The 23,563-nt window shown below is 46.9% G+C and overlaps 1 protein-coding gene across 1 annotated transcript in view; it reads right to left on the bottom strand.

Annotated features, from left to right (window-relative positions):
- CLCN1 (chloride voltage-gated channel 1) overlaps window positions 1-23,563 on the bottom strand; it is a 29,987-nt gene that overhangs the window by 4,974 nt on the left and 1,450 nt on the right. Inside the window, exons 2-19 of the mRNA XM_036926195.2 lie at window positions 22,076-22,196; window positions 21,551-21,682; window positions 20,864-20,992; window positions 20,511-20,644; window positions 19,308-19,385; window positions 18,211-18,289; window positions 13,413-13,538; window positions 12,998-13,082; window positions 12,677-12,778; window positions 12,273-12,357; window positions 11,915-12,064; window positions 5,682-5,751; window positions 5,384-5,494; window positions 3,518-3,731; window positions 3,134-3,267; window positions 954-1,198; window positions 555-660; window positions 177-253 (exon numbers count right to left, since the gene is read on the bottom strand). Coding sequence (XP_036782090.2) covers window positions 177-253; window positions 555-660; window positions 954-1,198; window positions 3,134-3,267; window positions 3,518-3,731; window positions 5,384-5,494; window positions 5,682-5,751; window positions 11,915-12,064; window positions 12,273-12,357; window positions 12,677-12,778; window positions 12,998-13,082; window positions 13,413-13,538; window positions 18,211-18,289; window positions 19,308-19,385; window positions 20,511-20,644; window positions 20,864-20,992; window positions 21,551-21,682; window positions 22,076-22,196 — 2,178 coding nt within the window. The remainder of the gene's footprint in view (window positions 1-176; window positions 254-554; window positions 661-953; window positions 1,199-3,133; window positions 3,268-3,517; window positions 3,732-5,383; window positions 5,495-5,681; window positions 5,752-11,914; window positions 12,065-12,272; window positions 12,358-12,676; window positions 12,779-12,997; window positions 13,083-13,412; window positions 13,539-18,210; window positions 18,290-19,307; window positions 19,386-20,510; window positions 20,645-20,863; window positions 20,993-21,550; window positions 21,683-22,075; window positions 22,197-23,563) is intronic.

The raw sequence follows: 23,563 nt of genomic DNA, 5'->3' as shown, positions 1-23,563 counted from the left end.
ATTCACCTCCTCTCCCCGGCCAGGGCCCCACATGCCAGCTCTCGGACTCATCACCCCTCCACCTGCTCAGACTTCTCCTTGGCGGGGCTCCCCCCTCCTGATTTAAGAACCATGGGCTTCCCACGCCTCTAAGACAAGCTCCCTTTCCCCATCCACCTGCCGCCACACATCTGCACCTGGGTCGTTTTCTTCATGGGGTGAGCTCTGCCCAGCAAGCTGCGCAGCAGGGACCGAAAGATGGGGGGTCTGTGACCTGAAGGAAATGGAAACAAAGCAATATCCGCCCTGGGAGAAAATGGCCAGGGATGCCTAAATGTCGCTGACACTGTGCCACAGGAGGTCTGAAGTTCCCAGGTACTCCACCTCCACAGGCACCTCTCTTGTACCTTCCTAAGGGTCAGCCCTGCCTCTGCTCCTTGGGACAATGATATGGCGACTCCGTGAATAGGCACCCCTCCTGACATGCCTCCTCCTCAGGGTGGTAGCCCAGAGGGTGGGGAGCCCAGAGATGACCCATAGGCATGCGTGAGGGTGCACGGTGGGAGAATCGTTACCCGCAGGCCCTGGTGCTTCTGGCTGCTGTCTGTGGCCAGGCAGGGGCCCATTGGGCTCTTCGGGGGGCAGTGGAGCAGTAGGAATGGGGCGAGGAGGAGGAGGCAGCTGTAAGGAAGAGTAAAAATGGTCAGGCTCGGAGAAGTGGCTGCCTAACGCTCTCCTGCCTTTACTAGCTGGTGTTGTGGGAAATCTGTCTGATCGTATTCTTCCTCCCCAGTTCAGAACCCCCATGTCCCTTTGCATTCTCATCAGTACCATCACCGGCAGCCTCATCCCCTTCAGCGCCTGGATGCAGGCCCTGGGCTCCCCGACTTCCTCCGTGCTCAGACCCACTCCTCTCTTCTTACCTGCCCTGTCCCACATCGGTCCTGCTCCCCTGGCCCTTCCCAGTCAGTCACCTCAGGCTTCCCAGAAAGCTCCTCATCTTCGTCCTCATCCACAAAGGCAAAGGACTCCCGTCGGCCCTGGGGTGAGACGCCGTGGCACCCCTTGCCAGCGTGCCGAGCCTTCCCGTCGAAAGGCAGCTCGGACAGTTTCCTCGCCAGGTCCTGGGCTGCCTGCAGCCTCCGCTCAGGACACAGGTGGCGCTGCAGGAGGGCCTGCAGCTCTGACCGCTCCACAGAGCCCAGCAGGATCATTGACTCTGGGGGAGAGCCAAGCTCAGCCTGAGGGCCTGCTCAGCCTCCCCCTCCCCGCCCTCTCGGCAGGATTGTCCGGCCCGGTAGAGCCTCTGCTTCTCTTCTCAGCTTTTATCCTCTCTTCCTAAAAACTCATTTCAAAAATCTTCCAAGATTGAATCCCTTTTATTTCACCCATTTAGCACTTGGGAGACCCAGTTGATAGTATACTAATTGGTGCTAATTTGTGTTTATTTTAATGCAGCCCTAGTATAGCCTGTTTGCAAATAGGTAAACTTGGTATTAAAATAGCTAATCAGCCCTGTCTCCAAAAAAAGAAACATCAAAAGCCATTCATATAGGTTGAGATGATGTGAATATACTTTGAAAGACCTCTTCAGAGATATCTGATGTTTAACGGCTTAAAGACGCTGGGTCCTTCTAGGATATAAACAAAATGCCTACTTTTCCTGGCAAGGTCTTTTATATGTTTATTGAGATTCTGCTACTATAATTTACACTTTCATTAAGTTTAAGGCCATAAAACTGCAGCAGTGTTATTGAAATAACTCTTATCTTTAAGTCTCAGTCATTATTGTGAAAACCCTGCACCTCTTGGCTGTGCCTCTGCTCCAATGAAGAGCCACTGCTTTAGGGGCCACTGAAAAGGCATTTGGGATTTAGAAAAATGTTAAAACTAATCTAACTAGAGCAATTTGGATACTCTGATTATCTGAAACCTGAACTAACAATTTTAATGGCACCAAATAGCCCTACACGATTCTTCTCTATTATGCTAATTTAAACATTAGGCAAGTGTTTATTTACTATTTAGTAAATACCTATAAGGAGAGTCTGAGATAGCAGTTACAGTCTCTGCCCTCAAAGGAATACCCAATCTAGTGAAGGAGGAAAGATACAGATCTATCAATAACAATAAGAAATAATACAAAGCAGGATTATGCGCCAAAGGTGGGCAGAAAGGATGGTGAAGGAAGTGATGGTGTGAAATTGCTGCTTACTAAAACCATTCTCTCCTTCATTTGGACAGTTTCATCTGCTCCTCAAGGCGGCTGTGAAAGAACAGCCCTCATTTAGCTGACTAGGAAAGAGAACCACGTAAGGGGTTGTAAGGTTTACGGCTGAGCCCCATTATCCATGGATTCCTATTCGTAAATCTGCCTACTGACTGGAGTATATTTGTAACTCAAAATCAGTCCTCACTGTGCGCCATTTCACTGTCAGTCCTGGACATGCACAGAGCAGCATAAAACGGGAGTCACCCCACGCACCTGTCCCCAGGGGAGGCTGAACAAAGTGATGCTCGGCCTTTTTGTCTCAGCTTTCATATTGTAAACAAGGGGTCTTTTCATGGCCCATTTAGTGCCACTTTTTTCACATTTTTGTGTTTTGTGCTGGTGATTTTGCTGTTTAAAATCGCCCCTAAACCGGCTGTACTGTGCCCTATGGAGAAAATACTTGTGCTAGGTAAGCTTTGTTACAGCTCTGTTGGCCATGAGAGTTCAATGTTAATGAGTCAACAATATATATTAAGTAAGGTGTCTTTAAAAAGAAACAGACATAAAACAAGTTTATGCATTGATTAGTTTAAGAAAAGGTGACCAGAGACTGCGGGACCCTAACGCTGTCCTCTAGGAGCAATGGTTCAATATAGTCTCCTAATTCAGTGCTTATGACAGCTTTCTAGAGCTTAACTAAAATGACTGATGAGAATCCACTGTATTTCTTTAATTGGATTTTTAACTGTTCTCTCGTGCTTGGGTTATGGCTCTGTTCTTCTTTCCTGGAAGATGATCATGTTCCCTAAGAGCACAGGCTGGGTGTTCTGTAGCAGGCTGGGTGGTCCCTCAAGACAAGCCCACACCACAGTGCCTCCTCCACCTCTGTGGAACCCTTGTTCATTTCACAAGCTCAGGAGTCTGTCTTTCCTTTCCACTAACCTTTTGAATCAACCAGTGGTAAAGTCTTGACTGTGGTGGTCTGAAGTAGGGTTCGTAACTCCCCATAGGTGCAAGAGGCTGAAACAAACTTCACATCACGTACCATGATGTCCTCAACAAAGATTGTAAATTTGCTATGGATGGAAAAAAATTTTTTTCTATGTAGGGAGAAAGCATAGGGGGTTAGCCCATAGGCCTGTCCCTTCCATTCCTCCCAAGAATGTGCCATGCATTTGATCACTCATAATATTTATGAAGTCCAGGGGAATATGAAATTAAGGAAAAGCAGTGTTTCCAAAAGCTGACCCTAATCTCAATCTCAACCTCAGAACCTCCCACCTCGACCCCATCACATCTGCACTCATTCCAGCATGTGCCCCTGACCTGAGCTGGTTCCAGCCAAGGTCAGGCAAGTAGGGGAGCTTCTTGACCTGGATGATGCTGTCATAGAGGGAGGGCTGCAGGCTCTGAGCCACCATGTTGGCCAAGATAACAGCCACCATCATGGGTAGGATGTGAGCAATCTGACCAGTTAATTCGAAGCAAATCACAGCTGTGGAGACTGTGTGGGACACTGCACCAGTCAGCGCTGCTGCTCCTAGAATGAGACGGGAGTGGAGTGGTGGGTTAGGGCTGCCATTCTTGGCATGGAAGGCACATGAGATGTCACAGGACTTACACCGAATGGGGAGACAGGGCCCTGGTCAGTGCCATACTCCTGAGGTAACCATTTATCAAGAGCAGGGGCTAGAACGCTGAATGTTTAGCAAACCATCATCTTGATCTCATTCGGTGACCTTTGGCAGTTTACAAAATCATTATGTGTGCCCAAACTTTCATTTATAAAATAAAGAAAGTGATGTCCTGTCTATTCCTTGCTTTTGAAAATGTGGATTATTTTTAACTGAGCATTTTTAAAACACAGTTGTGACATTTTACTTTGACCTCAGTTTTTGTTGCCAACAATTTATGAGCAAAGAGAGTCAAAATCCAAGGGTCATGCTGTGGACTTGGAACAATGACACCTGCATCAGATCCTGATTCTACTCTTTTCTCAACTGTATGAATAGAACTTAATTTTTCTGGAATCCCAGGCTCATCTCTAAGGTGCAAGGGGTCATATAAGTTCTAAGTCCCTTGCAGATCTAAAATGTTATGATTCTATAAACTCTTCGAAGATAGAATCTGTTTTACTTGTTTTTGGTTATGTTTTTCCACCAATAAAATACTGCCTAATGCATTACCTGTATTTCTTATTTAAGTATGGGAGAGAGAATCTAGGAGCAAAGATGCTGGGAAGGCATATGTGAGAAGGGAAAAAGAAAAAGTCACCCAAGGGAAATATTGGGAAGGATGATTCTACTGGATGGTGCACACAATAAACTTCAGAACATAAACTGTCGCAGGAGATATGCATATTGGGAAATGACCTTCAGGGAGGAAGGGGGGTGCTGCCTGAGGCTTTAAGATGGGGAATAAGAGCAGATGGCTGACTGAGGCAGGAGGCTTGTGTGAAGGACTGTGATGGGGGAGTAAGGTCACCACATGCACAATGAAGCTGGTTAGTGCTTCTGTGTCTGAGGGAGGCATGGCCTTGGATGTTAGAGGATTTTGGTGAAGTGTGGAGGGAGGAGAGAGGCATAATAATTTGGGGGATTATATCGGTCACTTGTGCTGGACATGGTTTTTGGTTGGATGGGACTAGAGAGTTACTGAAAAAAGAAGACCACAGATTCTCAGAATGTTAGGGCGATGAGGTATCTCAGAAGTCATTCTAGAATAGAGAAACTAAGGCAAAGAAAGGCAGCTAACTTGATCCCTAATCATCCAGGTGACACGTGGCTGGGATGAGCCCAGAGCCCATGTTTCTTAGCTCTTAATCACATGCTCTTATGTCCCATCAGTATTAACACATCTGCACGTTGAGAGTATCCAAGCCAGTTACCTACATTATTGTTTCCATGATTCTTTGGAAGGACATAAAAAATGCTTACCAAATATTCAGACACAATGTTAGGTGCTTTCACCTTTACTACCTCCTTTAACCCCCACAATTCATTTTCTACACAAAGAAACTAAGGCTCAAAGGTGTTCAACAAGAGCTATTCAGAGTCAGAGCCAGAGGTTGATTTGAATAAAAATTGAATTAAATAGCATGAAATTAAAACCATGTTGCATATCCTGGAATGACAATGTCACGGGAAGGTTTGAGTGTGGGCATTCGGGGTTACAGGGTGGAACGTGTCTCACCAATTACTGCGTATCCCCCAGGTAGGATCTTGTAGATGATGTCATCAAATAAGATGCCATCAGGGAAGAGCAAGGCCATAACCTCTCCTACGAGCCTTCCAAATGCAGCTCCTAGAGGGCAGACCAAAGGAAGGGTGGTATTGAAAGAGCCAATTTCCTTTTCCTCTCCATTTATAGGGACAATCCCTCCTTGGGCAGTAAGACCAACTACAAGCCCCCAGTCTTCCAGGCCTTTCCTTATTTCCCAGTACCCTAGATTGCAACTGTCAGTGAACCCCGGCTTCCCATCAGAACTTACCCAGCACAAACACAGGCATGAAGCCTCCACAGGGTATGGGCATCGTGGTGGCCACGATGGACATCCAGAACTGGGGTAAAAAGAGGCATCAGGACACCCTCTCGACCGTGCACAATACACACGCACACACTCCACTCCCTTCCCACTCTCCTCCTCCTGTTGCGTCAAGAGCGACAAAAATCCTGGGATAGCTAATCCTTCGGGAAGCCTTCTTGTCTGCACCCTTCTCCAAACCTAAAAACATCAAGTTCTCCAGCTAAGAGATCACCAAAGACAACACTGACAGTTCCTCCATATGGTTAGCCCAAATTTCCCTTACTTGGGATGACTCTGTGCCTTCAGGCAATTAGAACAAGGACGGGAGCCCCGGAGTACTCCTCTGTCACCGCCTCAAAAGGGCCCTAGCCCACTGTACCTATTAGCCCAAGGCAGTCAGCTCAGCAGAGCAGCCTGAGACTTTTGAAGCTGGGAGATATCTTTTCCTGGTCAGATTGTGTTTCTGAAAAAGAGCCCCAATTCTAAGTGGTAGACACTTTAAAGTCTTGTGACTTACTGTGTGACTAATTTAGTTTTGATATGGCCACTTACAAAGCCATTTATATGCCAAACCTCACAAGGGAATCTGGAATGAAGACTGTCCTGTCTGAGCAGAATATGACTGTTTAAAGGAAATGTCCTTTAATATCAAATCACCTTACAAAAAGGATTAAAAAAAAATCAGATCTGTTCTGGTGATGCTGGAAGGGCATGCTGAGAAAGTCAGGTAAGTCAGCCAGTGTAACAGAAAAGATAACCAAGGGCAACTTCATCAGGTAGTATTCTGACAGATATTGAGGAAATTTTAGCAAAAGCCATATGTACATTCTGTGGCAAAGAATGCAAAAGAATTGAGAAATATAGTGGAAAAGGGAGTAGTGGTCGAACTTCGTAAATATCTATAAATGTAATGAAAATATGAGACATAACGTACATTAAACAACAGGTTTATACACCACTTCCAAAATAAGAAAGCTGATCTTAGAACAGGATCTCAAACAAGTTTGGCGAAATACAGCCTCATCTAACTCAAGGTCAGAACAGACAGCTAGGATCACAATATTACCTCTTGAAAAATTGTACCGACTGCACTGTAAACTGATGAGAAATGAGTTTGTTAATTCTCTGAACCTCAAAAGTGTTCCCTTGAGCCAGGGTTGACTGCAAGAGACAACAACCAAGCTCTGAGAAGGCTTCATCCCCAAAGCTCTGTGAGGGGGGCAGAATACATACTTCTTCACGTCAGACTATGACTGCTTCAAACAGTAGAGAGCTGACGAGTTAAATGTACAAATGAAGGGAATATAGACGGAGAATTCCTCAAGTGTATAATAAGAGTATATTGTGTTGTCTCTGCCTTCTCTGAGCAATGCACCATACTCAGTAGAGGTAGGTGAGATGTGGGCAGACAAGTAGGCAGGAAGGAATGAAAGAAAGAAAGAAGAGAGCTTGGTTAAAGAGTGCCCATGCAAAGCAGAAAAAGAGCTCAGAGCTTCTCAGAGCTACTATTTGCGGAAGCACCAACAGTGATCTTGAGAGGGAGCTTGTTTGAACTGCAGATGACCAGACATGGCTGGAGGCTATCGTATCAGTCTGTCTGGAGACAGAGTGCTAGGCACTAGCAGTTTAAGCTTCCTAAGTGATTCTGACATAAAACTATTTGAGACCCCTTGAACTATGCTGTACTACCTCTTTGGAGTAAGTATATGATGGTCATAAGGGATTTTGTAGGCTCAGGTTAGTCTGAAAGCTTCAGTAATACAGAAAAAAGGTGACTGATAGGTCTGACTTCAGAGGATGAACTTTAGATTATCCTCCAAGATAAGTGTAAGGACAGGGTCAGAGATCATCGAAATTATCAACTCCTATACCACAAAGAATGACTCATGAGATTAGCAAACTTTTTGAGCTATTAGCACATGAAAGGAAAGATCCAGAAACAATGTACATCATGTGCAACACAAATAACTCACAAGATTTTGAATACCCAGTTCTAGAGAACTGTGAAACTAGAGACCCATTATCACAGATTCCGCTTTACATAGACGCTTCACAGGAAGGAGCAATGTGAAGATCAGGCAAAAAGAATTCTACAGAGCTTCAGGCTGTCCTGATCAGCAGTACCAGTAATAATATTAGATTTATTAAAAGGGAAACTGAGTTGTAATTATATTAATACTCATTATAAAAGCCCCTGACTTGTAACATGATGATACTTTCCATGTCTTAAGACTAAAGAACAGACCCATAGACCAGTGGAACAGAAAAGAGAGTCCAGAGATTAACCCAAGCATATACAGTCAATTAATATATGATAAAGGAGCCATGGATATACAATGGGGAAATGACAGCCTCTTCAACAACTGGTGTTGGCAAAACTGGACAGCTACATGCAAGAGAATGAAACTAGATTACTGTCTAACTCCATACACAAAAGTAAACAAAATGGATCAAAGACCTGAATGTAAGTCATGAAACCATTAAACTCTTAGAAGAAAACAGGCAAAAATCTCTTGACTATAAACATGAACAACTTCTTCATGAACATATCTCCATGGGCAAGGGAAACAAAAGCAAAAATGAACAAGTGTGACTATATCAAACTAAAAAACTTCTGTACAGCAAAGGACACCATATCTACAGTATGGGAGAATATATTCATAAATGACATATCTGATAAGGGGTTGACATCCAAAATATACAAAGAGCTCATACACCTCAACAAACAAAAAGCAAATAATCCAATTAAAAAATGGGCAGAGGATCTGAACAGACACTTCTCCAAAGAAGAAATTCAGATGGCCAACAGGCACATGAAAAGATTCTCCACATCTCTAATCATCAGAGAAATGCAAATTAAAACCACATTGAGATATCATCTCATACCAGTTAGGATGGCCAACATCCAAAAGACAAACAACAACAAATATTGGCGAGGATGTGGAGAAAGGCGAACCCTCCTATACTGTTGATGGGAATGTAAATTAGTTCAATCATTGTGGAAAGCAGTACGGAGGTTCCTCAAAAAACTCAAAATAGAAATACCATTTGACCCAGGAATTCCACTCCTAGGAATTTACCCTAAGAATGCAGAAGCCCAGTTTCAAAAAGATATGCACTCCTGTGTTTATCACAGCACTATTTACAATAGCCAAGAAATGGAAGCAACCTAAGTGTCCATCAGTAGATGAATGGATAAAGAAGATGTGGTTCATATACACAATAGAATATTATTCAGCCATAAGAAGAAAACAAATCCTACCATTTGCAACAACATGGATGGAGCTAAGAGGGTATTATGCTCAGTGAAATAAGCCAGGAGAGAAAGACAAGTAACAAATGATTTCACTCATATGTGGAGTATAAGAACAAAGCAAAAACTGAAGGAACCAAACAGCAGCAGACTCACAGAACCTAAGAAAGGACTAACAGTTACCAAAGGGAAAGGGACTGGGGAGGGTGGGTGGGAAGGGATAAGGGGGAAAATGGGCATTACGATTAGCACACATAATGTAGGGGGCGGGGCACAGGGAAGGCAGTACAGCACAGAGAAGACAAGTAGTGACTCTATAGCATCTTACTACGCTGTTGGACAGTGACTATAATGGGGTATGTGGTGGGGACTTGATAATGGGGGGAATCTAGTAACCACAATGTTGTTCATGTAATTGTATATTAATGATACCAAAAAAAAAAAAAAAGACTGAGGAAGATGGAGGCTGCCTTCATCCATATTGTAAAAGAGCTGAACTGAGACTTTTACTTGCTGGCACTGATATTGCGAGAAGACCACACAGGCTAAATTTCAAATCAGACTGGAAAAACAGTTCTGGTCACTTTTATATTTCAATTTGGCTATGTAGCCCATTGCCCACACTTGGAAAAAATAAGGGTATGCATCCATGTCCAATGAAAGGACAGTGAAAATTCTGGTAGTAGTGAGAACTAGGTAACATTATGGATCTATAGCAATGAATGTTTTTTTTTACTGATCTCTAAATTTTATTTCAAAACTTATCTCCCAAGTTGTACTCAATATTAAGTATATTGCTTTATGCACCGATGTAGCAATGAATGGTTTTATACTTATAAATATTATAGACTATTATAGGCCTGCTGCAAACTGTTGGGCTGGAAATAGAGCCCAGGAAATGGGGGAGTTGCTTTTCCTGATACACTTATGATGTAAACATTATTATCAAGGATGCAATTCAGTAAGAAAATAATAATAGTGACATATAGGTGAGTCCTATATAATCCAAGTAGGTTTCTCAGAATAAGCTTTAATCTGTGAAGTCATATCCAGATACATACTTGGGAATGTGGGCAGGTGAGATGAGGCGAGGTGTGGGAAAAGTGTTGCAAAAATGTATTCTGTTTCTCCAAATATTTTCAAAAGCTTGAGACTTTAAAAAGATACATGATCCCAAAGGTACCATATAGCTCAGGCTAGAGGAATATCAGAAAACATAGTTATTATCATTGAACAATAAATTCTGAGATGCCTTCAAAACTTGGCCTTGTTTGCCACAGATGGGTTTATGTTCTCAACAACCAATACCAGGAAGTTGGGGTTTATAAAGGAGAGAAGATGAACTCTGTGATGAAAGTCCGGAAGTCCTAACAAGACTCTGAGAACTTCTTTATGACAAAACCATCAAATCTTTTGAAGGAAGAAATAAAAAGTACCTAATTAATAAAGGAGATGTGAAAAATATGGAAGCTATGGACCCAATGAAACCCCCTGAAGTGGAATGGGAAAGAGCATACACAAACACAGCTTCCAGAAGCCCACAGCAAATCCTGAGACTGTAAGTTACAGACTGGGAACCTGGTGGGTCAAGTGCCTGGTAGCTCTAATCACAACATCATTGACAAGTAAATTAAATTAGTGGCAAATAACTAAGAAGGAAACTTTAATTTTTTTCAACTATAAACATAAGATTTGCCAAAGATCTATAATGACATATTATGTATTTGGCACATAGTAGGTATGTACATAATAACGCTTACTGCATAAATGAATAAATGGACCTACTATAGCTATTACAATATAAATATAACTCAGTGACTCATATCCTAGGGAAATACAGGTTCATAAAAAGTATCACGAATAAGTTAATTGCAAGGTATTCAAAACCATGAAAGTTCAGTGTAGACAGACTTTTTATTTTTTAGTTTCCAATTGCTTTTATTTTTTATTTTTTTATTAAGGTATCATTGATATACACTCTTAAGAAGGTTTCACAAGAAAAACAACGTGGTTATTATATTCACCCTTATTATCGGTTCCCCCCTCAAACCCCATTGCAGTCACCGTCCATCAGTGTAGTAAGATGCCACAGAGTCCCTATTTGTCTTCTCTGAGCTACACTCGGACAGGCTTTTTAATGAGAGCCCTAATATACAGAGGAATGTGTTGGATTACTCAGGCAAGGCATACTTTTAGTAAAAGGGCAATTATCAAAAAAGAAAAAACAGGCAATCAGCACCGTAACAGATGTCACAACTAGGGGTGGAAATAAAAATATCTTTGTATAAGGCAGTAATTGAGAAGTATATGAAGACATGATCTTTGATGGGCAGGAATGAAAACAACTGAGGTAAAAGAGGCCAGGTTTAATTCAGGTTAGGAGAAAATGGTTTAAGAATGGCAAAATCCTCAGAGCCTCACTAGCTAAACAGAAAATAATAACATAAAAATTATTTACAGTCACTAATAAAATTGATTTAAATTCTTTCTTTTGTAATTCTAAAAGAGATTACCCGTGAGCCTGGGGGTGGAGGGGAGAGTGGGAAATGGGATATGCAAATCATCTAAAAATGTATAATCAGACGCATGGAGAATGAAGTACCCAATTAATACGTGAGGGGATTTGGTTAGTTTATCTGAGGTTTTTACAATTATCTATGTTGTTAAACTCTATTTGACCTTGTTTACTTGACTGTGATGTCTTAAGAATTTAGCAAGTGGAAGCTTTAGAAGGGCTATAATGATTGTGGCGACATCACCAAGGTGACAGGGATGGAACAATGAACCCAGATACTGGCTCACTTCTATAAGTGAGCAACTTTCTGTGTTATGGTTTCCAAGCTATTTCTTTTTGGGCAAAGACCTTTCCTCCTCTAGGCAAACACTGGGTTCCCAGGCTGAAAACGGACAGAAGCCGAAGGGTCAGGAGCGCCGGGAGAGGTACCTTCATGATGAAGAAGAGAAGGATGATGATGACAACATTGACCTGTGGGTGCATCCACACGGCCGACTGGCCCAGGCTTTCAGGGTCACCTACATGTTTTACCCATGTATTGTTGTCAAAGAGGGTGCTGATGGCTTCACGAGGCATTAGCTGTGAGAGGAGGAAGCAAAAGGGAGGGTCAGTACTTCCTTTTTTAGAGAACTGAGTCCCCAGTATCATTTTTCAAGAATCCCTTTTGCTCTTTGCTCAGGGACAAATTCTATGCTTGGGTAAAGGTCCACACGCTCAGAAGCCTCTCTTCCCTGTGGCCAGTCCTGTGACCACCCCCACGGCCATCCCAGACTCCTTTGGAGCTGACCTCTCCGGCCATGAATTGACCCATTCCTGGTGGAAAGGTGAGTGAGGCGATGACAAAGGTGACAATGCCAGGATACAGCAGGCGGCTGAAAAAGAAACAGGATGAGTCCTGCCCTGGACTTAGCCAGCCCACCATGGACACCACGCTGGAATGAACTCTGGTAGCTGCAGTTTCTGGCTGTCCATTGTAGTCTCAGTTTTTCAAACACAGAGCATTCTCACCACCAAAAAGCAATCTGTGGAGCAGAAGCCACACAGCTAGTCCCCTATGTAGAGTGGCAGGGCTTCCGTATTTTATCACAAGCCCCCAAAGGCATTTGATGCTTTTCACAAAGATTACAAGGGAGGGACTCCCGGATAGGGCAGAAAGTAAATGGACACAACACAAGGAGGGCAGTGACTCACTGCTTAGCAAGAAATTGGCTGAGGGCCTTGTGCTTTCGGACACCAAGCATGACCTGGCGATGCAGATAGACAAACACAGCTCCCAGGAACCCACAGCAAATCCTGAGGGTGTAAGTTATACAGAAATGAAACCCTCATCCCTCAGACGGAGCCACTGCAGGGAATAAATGCCAGACATTCACCCTTCCTTTCCCACTACCTCCTCTAGCAATTGACACTCTATCCATGCCCACTCCACCTTCTTCCCAGGTTCAGTCCCTTCCAATCCAAACCACACCCCACCCCTGGCTCACCACTCCCAGGGAGGGTGACCCCACTGACCCAATGATGGCAAAGGCTGGGAGTTCCTGAAGGTCAAAGGGGAAATCCATTCGGAAATTGGTTCTGAAGAGAGCAGTGATCGTGACTGCAGGAGGGAAAGGTTAGTGACCTAGGGAGGCCTGTCTAGAACTTCTCATGGTGGAAGAGTCACAGGAACCCACCAAGCGGGAGTCAAGGGCCATCAGCTGTGGGACTAGCTCCTGGATTCCTCCAAGACCCGTGTCCCCTCTTCTATTTAGTTCCCATTTTCTGTGCACAAACACTACTCTGCTACTCCATGACCTGTATCTTGGGCCTGGTCCACTTCCCAAATAATGCCATCCATCCCTTTTCTAAGCTGCCCTCAGAGCTTCCCTGCACACCCATTACAAGCATCCCTATTTCACATGGCCTCCACCGAGGGCTCCCCAGTTACCAGCATCCTTGTTCCACACGGCTAGCACGCGGAAAACAAAGGCACTGAACGTGGCTGCGAAGAATCCTCGCCAGTAATTCCGCACAGCGAAGTAGGTAGAGGTGACCTCGATGCTAAATAGCACACCTACAGGGACATGCAAGTAGGGTCAAGTGCAAACGAAAGTGAAAGGCTCCCCCATACTTCCACCCTGTGGTCCTGAGGTGCTTTTGCTGAAACTTAAATAACAAGAGGAAGCAGGCATGGAAAGTAATGATCTCTTGGGGTCCCATGCTCTAAACTATCTACCTGCTCCTGCTAGCAGTTTTATGCAGGCCCAGGGTGTGGCCTAACAAAGTGCAGAGAGGATGGGAAATGACAGATCCTCAACCCACAAAACATGAGAGTCAGGTGGTTATGCCCTCCCCATCCCTTAGAAAGTGAGGCTGCGTGGGATTCACAATGGTCAAGTGTCCATGGGGATTTAAGGGTCGCTGAATATTTTCTGCTGGAAAGTCACAAGAGAGGACGTTTCCAGCACAGGAGCTCCCCAGAGGTGCAAGAAGAGCTTGAGGTTTACAGGGACTCTCAGCACTGTCCGATCTTTCCTCCCTCCCTCTGCACCATGTGCCTTAGGGCAACTTTAAAAGGAAGAACTAAGAAAAATGATTACGAAAGGGCTTTGTGGGAGCTGATAATACTCAACATTCCAAGAAAAGAAAGCAGAGGATTCATATAAATTTTAAAAAATAATTGTTAAAAACCTGACTGAACAGGACCAAAGCAAAGGGAAAATCCAAGAGGTGAAATTAAAGTCAATTATGCTTAAGAATTAGAAAGAAAGCTAATAATTCTAAATGGTACTGTTCCTGAGAGTAGATGCTAGAGCAGAAAATGAGGAGGCCGATAAATAGGAAAACAGCAGGCACTGGTAGGGACGAAGTGAGGGATGCTGATGAGGGCTTAAAAAGAGAGTCAAGAGACATAGAGAAAAATGTAACCTTTAGACACACTGCAAGTAAAGGAGAAAACTTGAATTAGATGCAATACAAAAATTAATGACAATGTCCAAAACCTTAAGCCTCACCTTTGTCAAGAAATTGAGGAAGAGAAACCAGGGAGAAACAGCACCTAATTAGACAGCTAAGACAGACTAAAGTCTGGTCTCAGGCTCATTCTCCCACTCTGTTCAGTTTCCTCCCCCAGGTACTCTGAGTAGGAATGGAGAGTCCCGAGAAGGATTGGGCACCGGGTGAGGTTTGCCTCCTCCTTTCTCTCACCGTGAATGGCTGCTGGCCAGTCCAAGACCCTGCCTGCTTCCCTCTTCAGACGGCACCTCACATCCCAGCCATTTCCCTCTCCCTGGTGTGAACTCCAAGTCACATCTCTTGAATCCCTCAGGACTCACCCTCAGGTCCACAGGTGACAGTCAATAGATACAGCAAGACCCCTGCCCCCAGGGGATGGTGGCCTGACAGTCGCTCCTGCACGGAGCAGCTGCAGCCTGTTGGCAGAGGATCCCCGGGGCTCAGCTCAAATGTCGTCTGTGTGGGAAGGCATTCCCAGCCCCTCCTCGGGTAGACAGCCCCTCTGTCACCTTGTTCTCAGAATTTTGGCCTGTTGGAGCACTTACCACTTTAGATGTAGTTGATTGTTTACATCACTGAGTTCCCCTAGGAGTGAAAATTCCTTGGAACCCAGCACCTAATACAGCACCTGGTACATAATCAGGGCTCAATGCCTGTTCTATGCATGAACAGGAGAAGAGAGGAGAAGAAAGACAGAGAAGAGCATGGAATGGATGCAATTTCAGAAAACAGACCGTGGGGATGGGGAATCTGGGGCAGACAGAGCTTTGCCAACCACCCCTTCTGCACCTGCTCCTCAAAGCACAGGCAAGGCAGGTGCCCCCTAGGCCCAAACGGAGAACTTGACACAGTGGGGAGTCAGCTGGAGCAAGTCCCTCTCCTTTGCCTTACCAGGAATAAAACCGAAGTTGAATGATCTGTCAGAGTGTAAATTATCCAACTTATAAATATTTTATGACCATTTTTTGAAATCCTAGACTAGATTTTCTTTCCTGCAATGTGGTTCCAGGACACTTCCCCTAATAGTCTGCCACTATATACTCAGGAATGAGAACTAATTTTAATGTTAACCTGAGCCAAATAGAAAATGCGCTGCTAAAAGGAAACAAAGCATGAAAAACGCAGAGCTTTTAGAAACTCTCTGGTCATTTAGATTCTGTATTACCGCTCTCCTCTGCCACCTGATGTTCTCCATTCTTCTCCTGTGGCTCCTATGCCCCAGCCAGGGCCTTGTCCTTGGTCTTCTACCCTTGCTCCTCCTAGACTTCCTCTCTCAATTTCATTTATGCCCATGGCTTCAACTACCAGCTACCTGCTACTGGTTAGCAAAGCTGTGTTTTCAGTTCAATTCCTGAACTTGAGACTCACCAGCCCAGGTGCCTATTTGGTATCACTTGGATACCCACAGGAACCTCAAACGCAACATTCTCAAAGTGAAATGTATCAACTCCCCCAAACCTGTCTCACTTCCTATATTTCTCAGCACCACTACCCACCTTTCTCCTTGTTATAAACTTGGGGACTGGCCTAGATTCCTTTCTCTCTTATCCTTCACATCTTCAAATAAAACCAACCGCCAGGTCACATCAAGTTGACTTCCTATCACGCATGTGTACCATTCTCTTCTGTATCTCTTCTGCCTGTGCCCAGTTCAGTCTCTCGTCATGGAGCAGGACTGTGACAATAGTCTTCGTATTAATCTTGGACTAATCCTGCTAATCCATAGGCCAGTTCTATCCTGCACACATCTGCCAAAGACCAGATGAACATGTAAAGCTGGTCATGTCCCTCCTTATTCAAAGCTCCCCTTCACGCAAGACAGCATTTCCCAAAGTCAGATCTGGGACAGACTGTGAGTCAGTCCCATTGGAAGGTCCTTACGAAAGGGTTTCTGTGAGAAATGCTGTATTTGAGCCACATTTTGGATATTCACAATGCATGTCAATATATCAAATATTCTGACAAATATTCCAGTTTAAAAAAAGTATTTGCTTAACACAGCATTTTCCAACTTATTTGCCCCTGGAACCCTTTTCACATGTTACATCTATTAACACCATGAGGAACTAGGTTCCATAAAACACATTTGGGCAAATTCTAGCCTAGAGAATAAAATCTGCATTCTTGTGGATGGCCTACGAGGACGGCTGTGATTCAGCCCCTGTCTCCCTGTGCAGACTCATTTCCTGGTCCTACTCCCCTGTGACCTCTAGTCTCTCAACTGCCGCACTCATGGTCCCCTGGATCTTGACTTGGAATGCTGTTGCCTCTGTCCCGAGGACCCTGCCCTCACTGTCTTCTGTGTACTTTGCCCAGGCTGCCATTGAGACGCGTCTCGGGGCGGGGCTGTGATGATCTGTTTGCCTGTCTGTCTAACCTTCCAACCATGAGCACTTGAGAGCCCAGGACCCAGCACAGCGCCCACAGGGCACACTGCTCAGAAGGTAGGTGATGGTAGCAAAAAGATGTTTGTCATTTTAATAGAATGTTGAAGTACATTTCTTTCATAGTGTAAGGAATTAAGAATTGACTATATAGTGAGTAAATTATCTTATTACTAATTTTTTCTTTCAGAATTATTCTAGGGCAATTAAAAAAAATCAAGTAATGCTACCTGCCAGGACATTTATTATGGGTCACTTAATACAAACATCCTGAAAACTGCATCTTAATTTTTTAATGCTGAAATTTTCTTATGCCAAGAGTCATGTTACCTGTAACTTCCCTGTGGTCTTTCTCTACTTTACACAGGACCAAGGAGAGCCCTCCTCATCCATCCCAGAAATTCCAGTTTTATGCAGAAAAGGTAAATTCTCTTTACTTTAAAAGAATGTGCTTAATTAAAGACAAAAACAACCAAAAGAATCTACCTGTCTAAAAATGTTCTTTAGACCTTCTGGATTTGTAAGGTGAAAGAATAAATAAAGACAAAAGTGGGTATAAATGTAAGTGTGAACATTTAATGTGTATAGAAATTCAAACACACTACCCTTCACTGATGGGGGCTAATGAGTTTAATGATGAGAGCTGACAGCATAAGTGCAAACAGGATGGTAGCTGACATGTTTGGGGAGCTGATCTTGTGCGGTGTGCGTTGGCGCGGTGTCAGTGCCAGTGGGTGTGAACTCTAAAGGCTTATCCGTGTATCATTCCTTAGCCGCCTATAGCCTCCTTTACCAAAGGTTGACTGCATTTTCATAATTGGGAAGATATCTCTAACAGCTGTGATGTTAAGATGCCTAGGCTTTTCCTGGAATTTTGTTTCTCCAATTGTCAACTTGGTGTCCTTCATATTATCAATGAATCCAGTGAATGATCCACCCTCCTCCTCTGTTAAACTGGTTATAAATGATATTGATGAAGAAACAAGCAGGTACAACTGCTTTCTTTGACAAAGTCCATTTGTTAGTCATCCAGGCCAGGGAAATCATCTGAAAGGTCACCTTACAGGTGAAGAAAGAGTTCAGCTCAAAGGTAACTTGCTTAAGTCACTCGCCCTCTCTGTAAGCAGTTCTCTCCTCTACAGTATGGGCCTCATAGAGCTTTGGGCAGAAATAAACACAGAGTGCTTAGAAAACGGCCTACATAGAGTAAATGCTCACAACAAGTTAGCTGTTCTTGTTACACTCTTGTTTTAACTGGTAATATTCATACCTGGGGATGCTGACAGATATTGTTTTGGGAGCAAGATCAGGCAAGTGGACTAATGTGGGAGAGGGTAAATCACTTGCCTCCAAGAGGTGTCCCAAAACAACAGCCGACTCCTACGGCACAGCCCACGGTCAGTGTGTCAGTGTAATAGTATGGCTGCTACTAGGGGAGAGATGGACAGAGAGATGGGGGGGGCAAGGAAGGGGCAGAGAGGGCAGGGAGAACAGGCACGGTGGGGAGTAGGGCAGAGAGAGAGGCTTAAGTCACAGGGAATCCCACGGGCCCATCTCCCCCTGCGATTCCCAGGCCGAGGGAAAGCACTTAGTTTGACAAACAGGAAGTGACCTCACAGAGCAAGGCCAAACAGAAAATGCAACAAAAGGCAAATATATGGAAGGCAGGTAAACCAATAAATGATCACCACAGAGGGGATGGAGAAGGAGCTAGCAGGACAACACGTGTCAGCAGCAAGAGAGACAGGAAAGGACTTCAGACAAACAGGACCGATAAAGCCTGCGTGGAATAGCTGCCAGCCTCCTGCCAGCCTCAAAGAACAAGTAGCCCTTCGGTAGAAGAGGGCGGGTGCCTGGAGTGCTCCACAGTCACTCCCTGAATGCCCACCCCCATCCCTTCAGAGAGCACCCTCTGTACCCCAAAGCTTGTTGCAGCCCCCCCAGCCCCCCGTCTAAGTCATGCTCAGGCACCCGAGGTGGGGAGGAAGTGGGACTTGCCTCCGACGGGGGCGGCAAAGCAGCGTCCCACGCCCACCGCGCAGGCCGACACCAGGAGGTCAAGCTGCCCCGGCTCAGTCTGCAAGAGAAGCACGCAGGACCAGGAGGGAGGGGGGCTGGGCTGCGGACAAGGAATGACGAAGGGACAGGGTAGCACAGGAGGGAAATGAGGAGGGAAGTGACACAGGTGGGGTGTGACGAGCAGGCAGCCTCGGAGGAACCTGGGGCAGGCCTGGAGGCAGGGGCACCTATCAAGGAGGGGGAGACCGCAGGACAGGCAAGAACAGCGAGTGCTGGGGCAGCCTAGTGCTGGGGCAGGCAGGTGCGGGGCACGTGCAGAGAATAAGGGGGCACGGGCTCAGCGTGCTGCCAGCCCGGAGCAAGGCAGCTCTCCCTGGCACTCTGAACACACGCAGCCCTACCTCATGTTGCTTTCTCAACCTTACCTCGTACACCCCACAGAACACTGCCATGAACCTGCTGAGGACGGCAGCACAGATGCTGGCAATGTGGACAAAAGGGCCCTGGGAGAGAAGGGGGGCAAGGCGTCAGGAGCAGCGGTCCAGCCCCGAGGCTTTGGCATGGACTAGCCCTTATTCTCCTGGCACTGCGCTAGGGGCCAGAAATATGGAAGTGAGTGAGATCAAGGTTCTGCCCTCAGAGAGGAGGGGAGGGGATGAACCATCGTATTACCATTTCAGGAAGTGGCAAGGGCTACAGAGAAAATGGGGAAGTGGGGGTAGAGCCAGGCCAGCCCCGTGGGCTTGGGTGGGGGTGGTGTTCAGGGGAGAGCACAGCTGGGTAGAGCCTGGACAGAGGGGAGCTGCACGGGGTCAAGAGGAAGAACTTCCTGGGCTGAGGGAACAGCAAGTGCAGGAGTCCTGAGAGGGTGACAAGCTTTTGTGGTGGGGGGACAGGAAGGCATCGTCACCCAAACACAGTGAATGAGGGCCAGCCTGCGAGAACAGAAAAATGGACAGAAAGGAGCCAGATCACCACAGGCCTCCTAGGCCCCAGCGAGACGTTTGCATTTTACTCTAAAAAGGAATGGAAAGTCATTAGATGTTCTTAACCAGAGGTCAGACTTGCTTATTCAGATTTGAAAAGATGGCTCTGGCTGCTGTGCAGACAGACTGCTGACTGTGGCGGGGCAGGAACGTGTGTGACTCTAGCCTTCAGAAAGCACGCTCTCTCCCTAGTTCTGGTTTCACAGAGTAAAACAAGGGGTTGTCGGGAGGGTCTCTGAGGCAGTGGTCTTCACCTGGGGGAGGTTCTCCTTGTAGGGGACACCTGGCAGTGTCTGCAAACATCCTGGCTGTCACAACTGGGGGCTGCTACTGGCTTCTACAGCGTAGAAGCCAGGGAGGGGGCTAAACACCTGCAGTGCACAGAATAGCCCCCAGAACTAAGTATTGTCCAGCCATGAAGGTCAACAGCGCCAAGGCCGGGAGACTGCTCTGAGGCCTTCCCAGCTCTGATGGTCCTGGCACTGTGACCCAGGACTAGGACCTTCCCCTGGGTTTCTCTCCCTAATGCCTCACGGCCCCGGTGCCAGTCCCTGTGCCCATGGTCCCCATCTGCTCCCAGGGCCCCTCCAGACTCAGCGCCGCCTTCAGCCGCAGGGCCTGCCGGCTCACAGTGGGACCTACCTCCTTCCCCACGGGAATGCCGCTGCCCAGCCCTGCAGTCAGGGCCACCACCTTGGCCACGAAGGCCTTGAGGGTGAGATATTCCTTCAGGACAACCCCACGAAGTATTGTCTTCATTTCAGGGATTCCAGAACCTAAAAGCATTAAAAAATGATCATGGGCAGGTTCAAGCTGGGGGTTAAGAGGGAGAGGAACTCCAGACTGTGGGCACGGCAACGGGGCATCAGGGCACCATGGCAAAGCAGGGGACGGGACTGCAGGCCTGGTGAAGAAGAGGTGGAGCGAGAGGTCTGCAGGCGAGGGAGATTTTGTGGACAGATGGCATGGCAGGGGCAGGGAGCAGGAGTTCTCACCAACGGCCTGGGGAGAGATGAGCTGGCAGAAGAGGGCGCTGAAGAGGATGAGAATGAGTGGGAAGGTGACCCAGGCCAGGAACTGCAGAGGCAGGCTGGGCTGCATCTGGTAATAGGTCCACTTGTAGGCTGCAGAGACACAAGCCCGCACTCAGTCCCAGCGTGGATGGCTTGGGCCCGTGCCCGCAGCTCAGGACCGTGCCCAAGGAGCGGGCTCGTGCTGTGTGACCTCACTAGATGGTGCTGTTGTCCTCTGACACATGGGGAGCCTGAGCTGCAGGAGGCCACACGACCTGCTCAGTTTCCCACTACAGGTAGGAGGCTGAGTCCACAGCAGTGTGGGAACCACAGTCCAGCGCCAGCATGTGGCCCGCTGGTAAGGCTGTGCCAGTTGGCCCAGGGCTGAGGGCTTCCTGGGACTCAGGATGTTAAGTGCCCACACCTGGAAAGTCCTGGGAACACTGGGACAAGTTGGTCACTAGTGGGGTACCCACAGCCTGGCTGGTAGCAGGTGGGAGGGGCGGGAGAAACAGGTCAGGGCCTGGTCTTGTCCTGGGCCAGAGTTGCATTCGATCTCTTCTGTGCATCATCCCCCTCCCAAAATGTACCCTGCTTATCCTCAGTGAAACTCTAGAAACAGCCACAGTATGGGGAGAGGTTGAGAGGGAAGGGCCAGGCTGAACCTACCCTGAAGGCTTTTGGCGCTGACATAATCCATGCTCCAGCTAACCAGGGCCATAAGAAGTCCCAGAAGCACCAGGAAGATCCAGTCTTCCCCTAATTTTCTCCTCACTACACGTCCCAGACAGTGGATACAATCTGGAAGAGAGATGGATAAAGCAGAGCAGCTCCCCGGCCATTCCTCCCGGATACGACATGGGGAACTGGGGGGTCCTGGAGGGGGCGGGGCCCTTAGGGTCTTGTCTGCATGTCTTGTTCACTGAGCTTGTCTTCGCCTCTCTGCCAGCTGCGGCCCCTGCCCCTTCCAAAGGTGCCAAAGTCCAGTCCCCACTGGATACTTGAATTCTTTTCTAAAACATTTGTGACTTGGGACTGGGCAGGCTGGATGGTAGGGAACAAAGCAGGGTGAGGAGGAGGTGGGAGAGGGTATGTGGGGGGAGGGGAGAGGGCGGGGTAGGCGGCCAACAGCGCCCATTCAAATCCTTGTACCTCCTTCCAGTCCAGATCCCTTTATTCCTCAGTCCCCGTCACCTTGACATTTAGAATAGTGGTCCTCATCCTTGCTGTCCAGGGTGGCACTGGAGCCTGTCATCTTGGTCATCCTCACGTCCTGCCCCTTGTCGGAGAAGTGCTCTTTGTGATGGCCATAAATCTGGACAGAAGGAGAATGGGAAACATTTGTCTTGTTGAAGAGTCAAAAGGAATAGACAGAGGGAAGCACATAGACCCTCAGAAAAAAACGAATGACTTTTAAAAATCCTGGGTGTTGAGGGCCTCATGTAGGGTCACTCTGTGGGTCATCCTGGCCCCCAAGTTCCCGGTCTCCATCAGTGGGTTTCCCGCTCTTTACCCTTCTCTGTTCATCCTCACCATCTCTCCGTCTGTACTCACCTTGGTCGATGGCAGCATTCCGCAAGGAAGCCAACTTCTACTCTGAACCGGAGATGCAAGAGCTGTGCTAAGATGGGGCGTCCCTGTCAGGTACTTCATGTGTCACTGGCTCCGGCATCCAGGCCTCTCCCATTTCCCCAGACACCCACATTGACTTCCCTCCAAGAAATCCTGCTGTGGGCGGGCCGAGGACATGCTAGTAGGCGACTCTTGGTTGCACTTTGCCTCAGTGTGTCTAGCCTTACTTGAGGCCCTAAGATGCTTCTGCCAGGCTTAGAGAAAGCCCATCCATCTCACCTCCCGTGCTTGTATGCACAACCGGAAAGCAGTCCCGGTAAGACAAGTCAGTACACTTCATTCCAGAGCAAGAGAATGAGATGCTCACCAAAATGTAGAGAGGGGGCCACAGCAACCCTCAAACCTGGGAGCCCAATGCTCTCATCTCAATGTGGAGGGTGCATTTGGGTGCAGGTAGCAAGGCATCTAACTGCTTCTAGCCTCCCCCACACAATTCCATCCTCCGGGGCCAGGGTCAGGCCAGGACATGCTGCTGGTTCTGAGAGGGCCTGGGTGGAAGAGATCTGATTTCATAATACAGGCAGCAGTTTATGCCCGAGTTCTAGGCAGGCACACAGTGACTGCCCTGCTTCTGGCTGCTTTGCCTTCGGGGTGAGGTTAGTGACCTAGGGAGGTAGTGTTTCCTTCCCTGCCCCTCTTGGGACCCTGAGAGAAGGCAAGATCAGTGGCCAGTGCATACCTGTCCTCTGGCTCTCAGCAACTTCGGGCCTCAGGCTGCTGGGGACGAGGAAGGGGCTCCATCCCAGTCCCGTGCTGGCAAACATGAAAGGAGCCAAATCTGGCTGGTTGGCTCAGGGCTCAGCACACCCCAGAGCAGGACTAGGGGTGGGGAGGGAGGCCTCAAGTCTGAAAGGGACGTGTGGTCTGGGGATTGTTAACAAAATGCCAGCATGTGTAAGAGTGAGGCTGGGATTAGGAAGGGTAGACAATGTTGGCAAAGTATTGATGCCGGTTAAAGCTGGGTAAGGGGTACCTGGGTACTAATTGCACCACTCTACTTTGGTGTAAGTTTGAAAATTTCTGTAATAAAAATTAAAGAGAAACTTACAC

This window comes from Manis pentadactyla, chromosome 7 (genome assembly GCF_030020395.1).
Source record: "Manis pentadactyla isolate mManPen7 chromosome 7, mManPen7.hap1, whole genome shotgun sequence".
Lineage (NCBI taxonomy): Eukaryota > Metazoa > Chordata > Mammalia > Pholidota > Manidae > Manis > Manis pentadactyla.
Note: the sequence above shows the minus strand (reverse complement) of the source record. Positions and strands in the feature narration are given on the sequence as shown.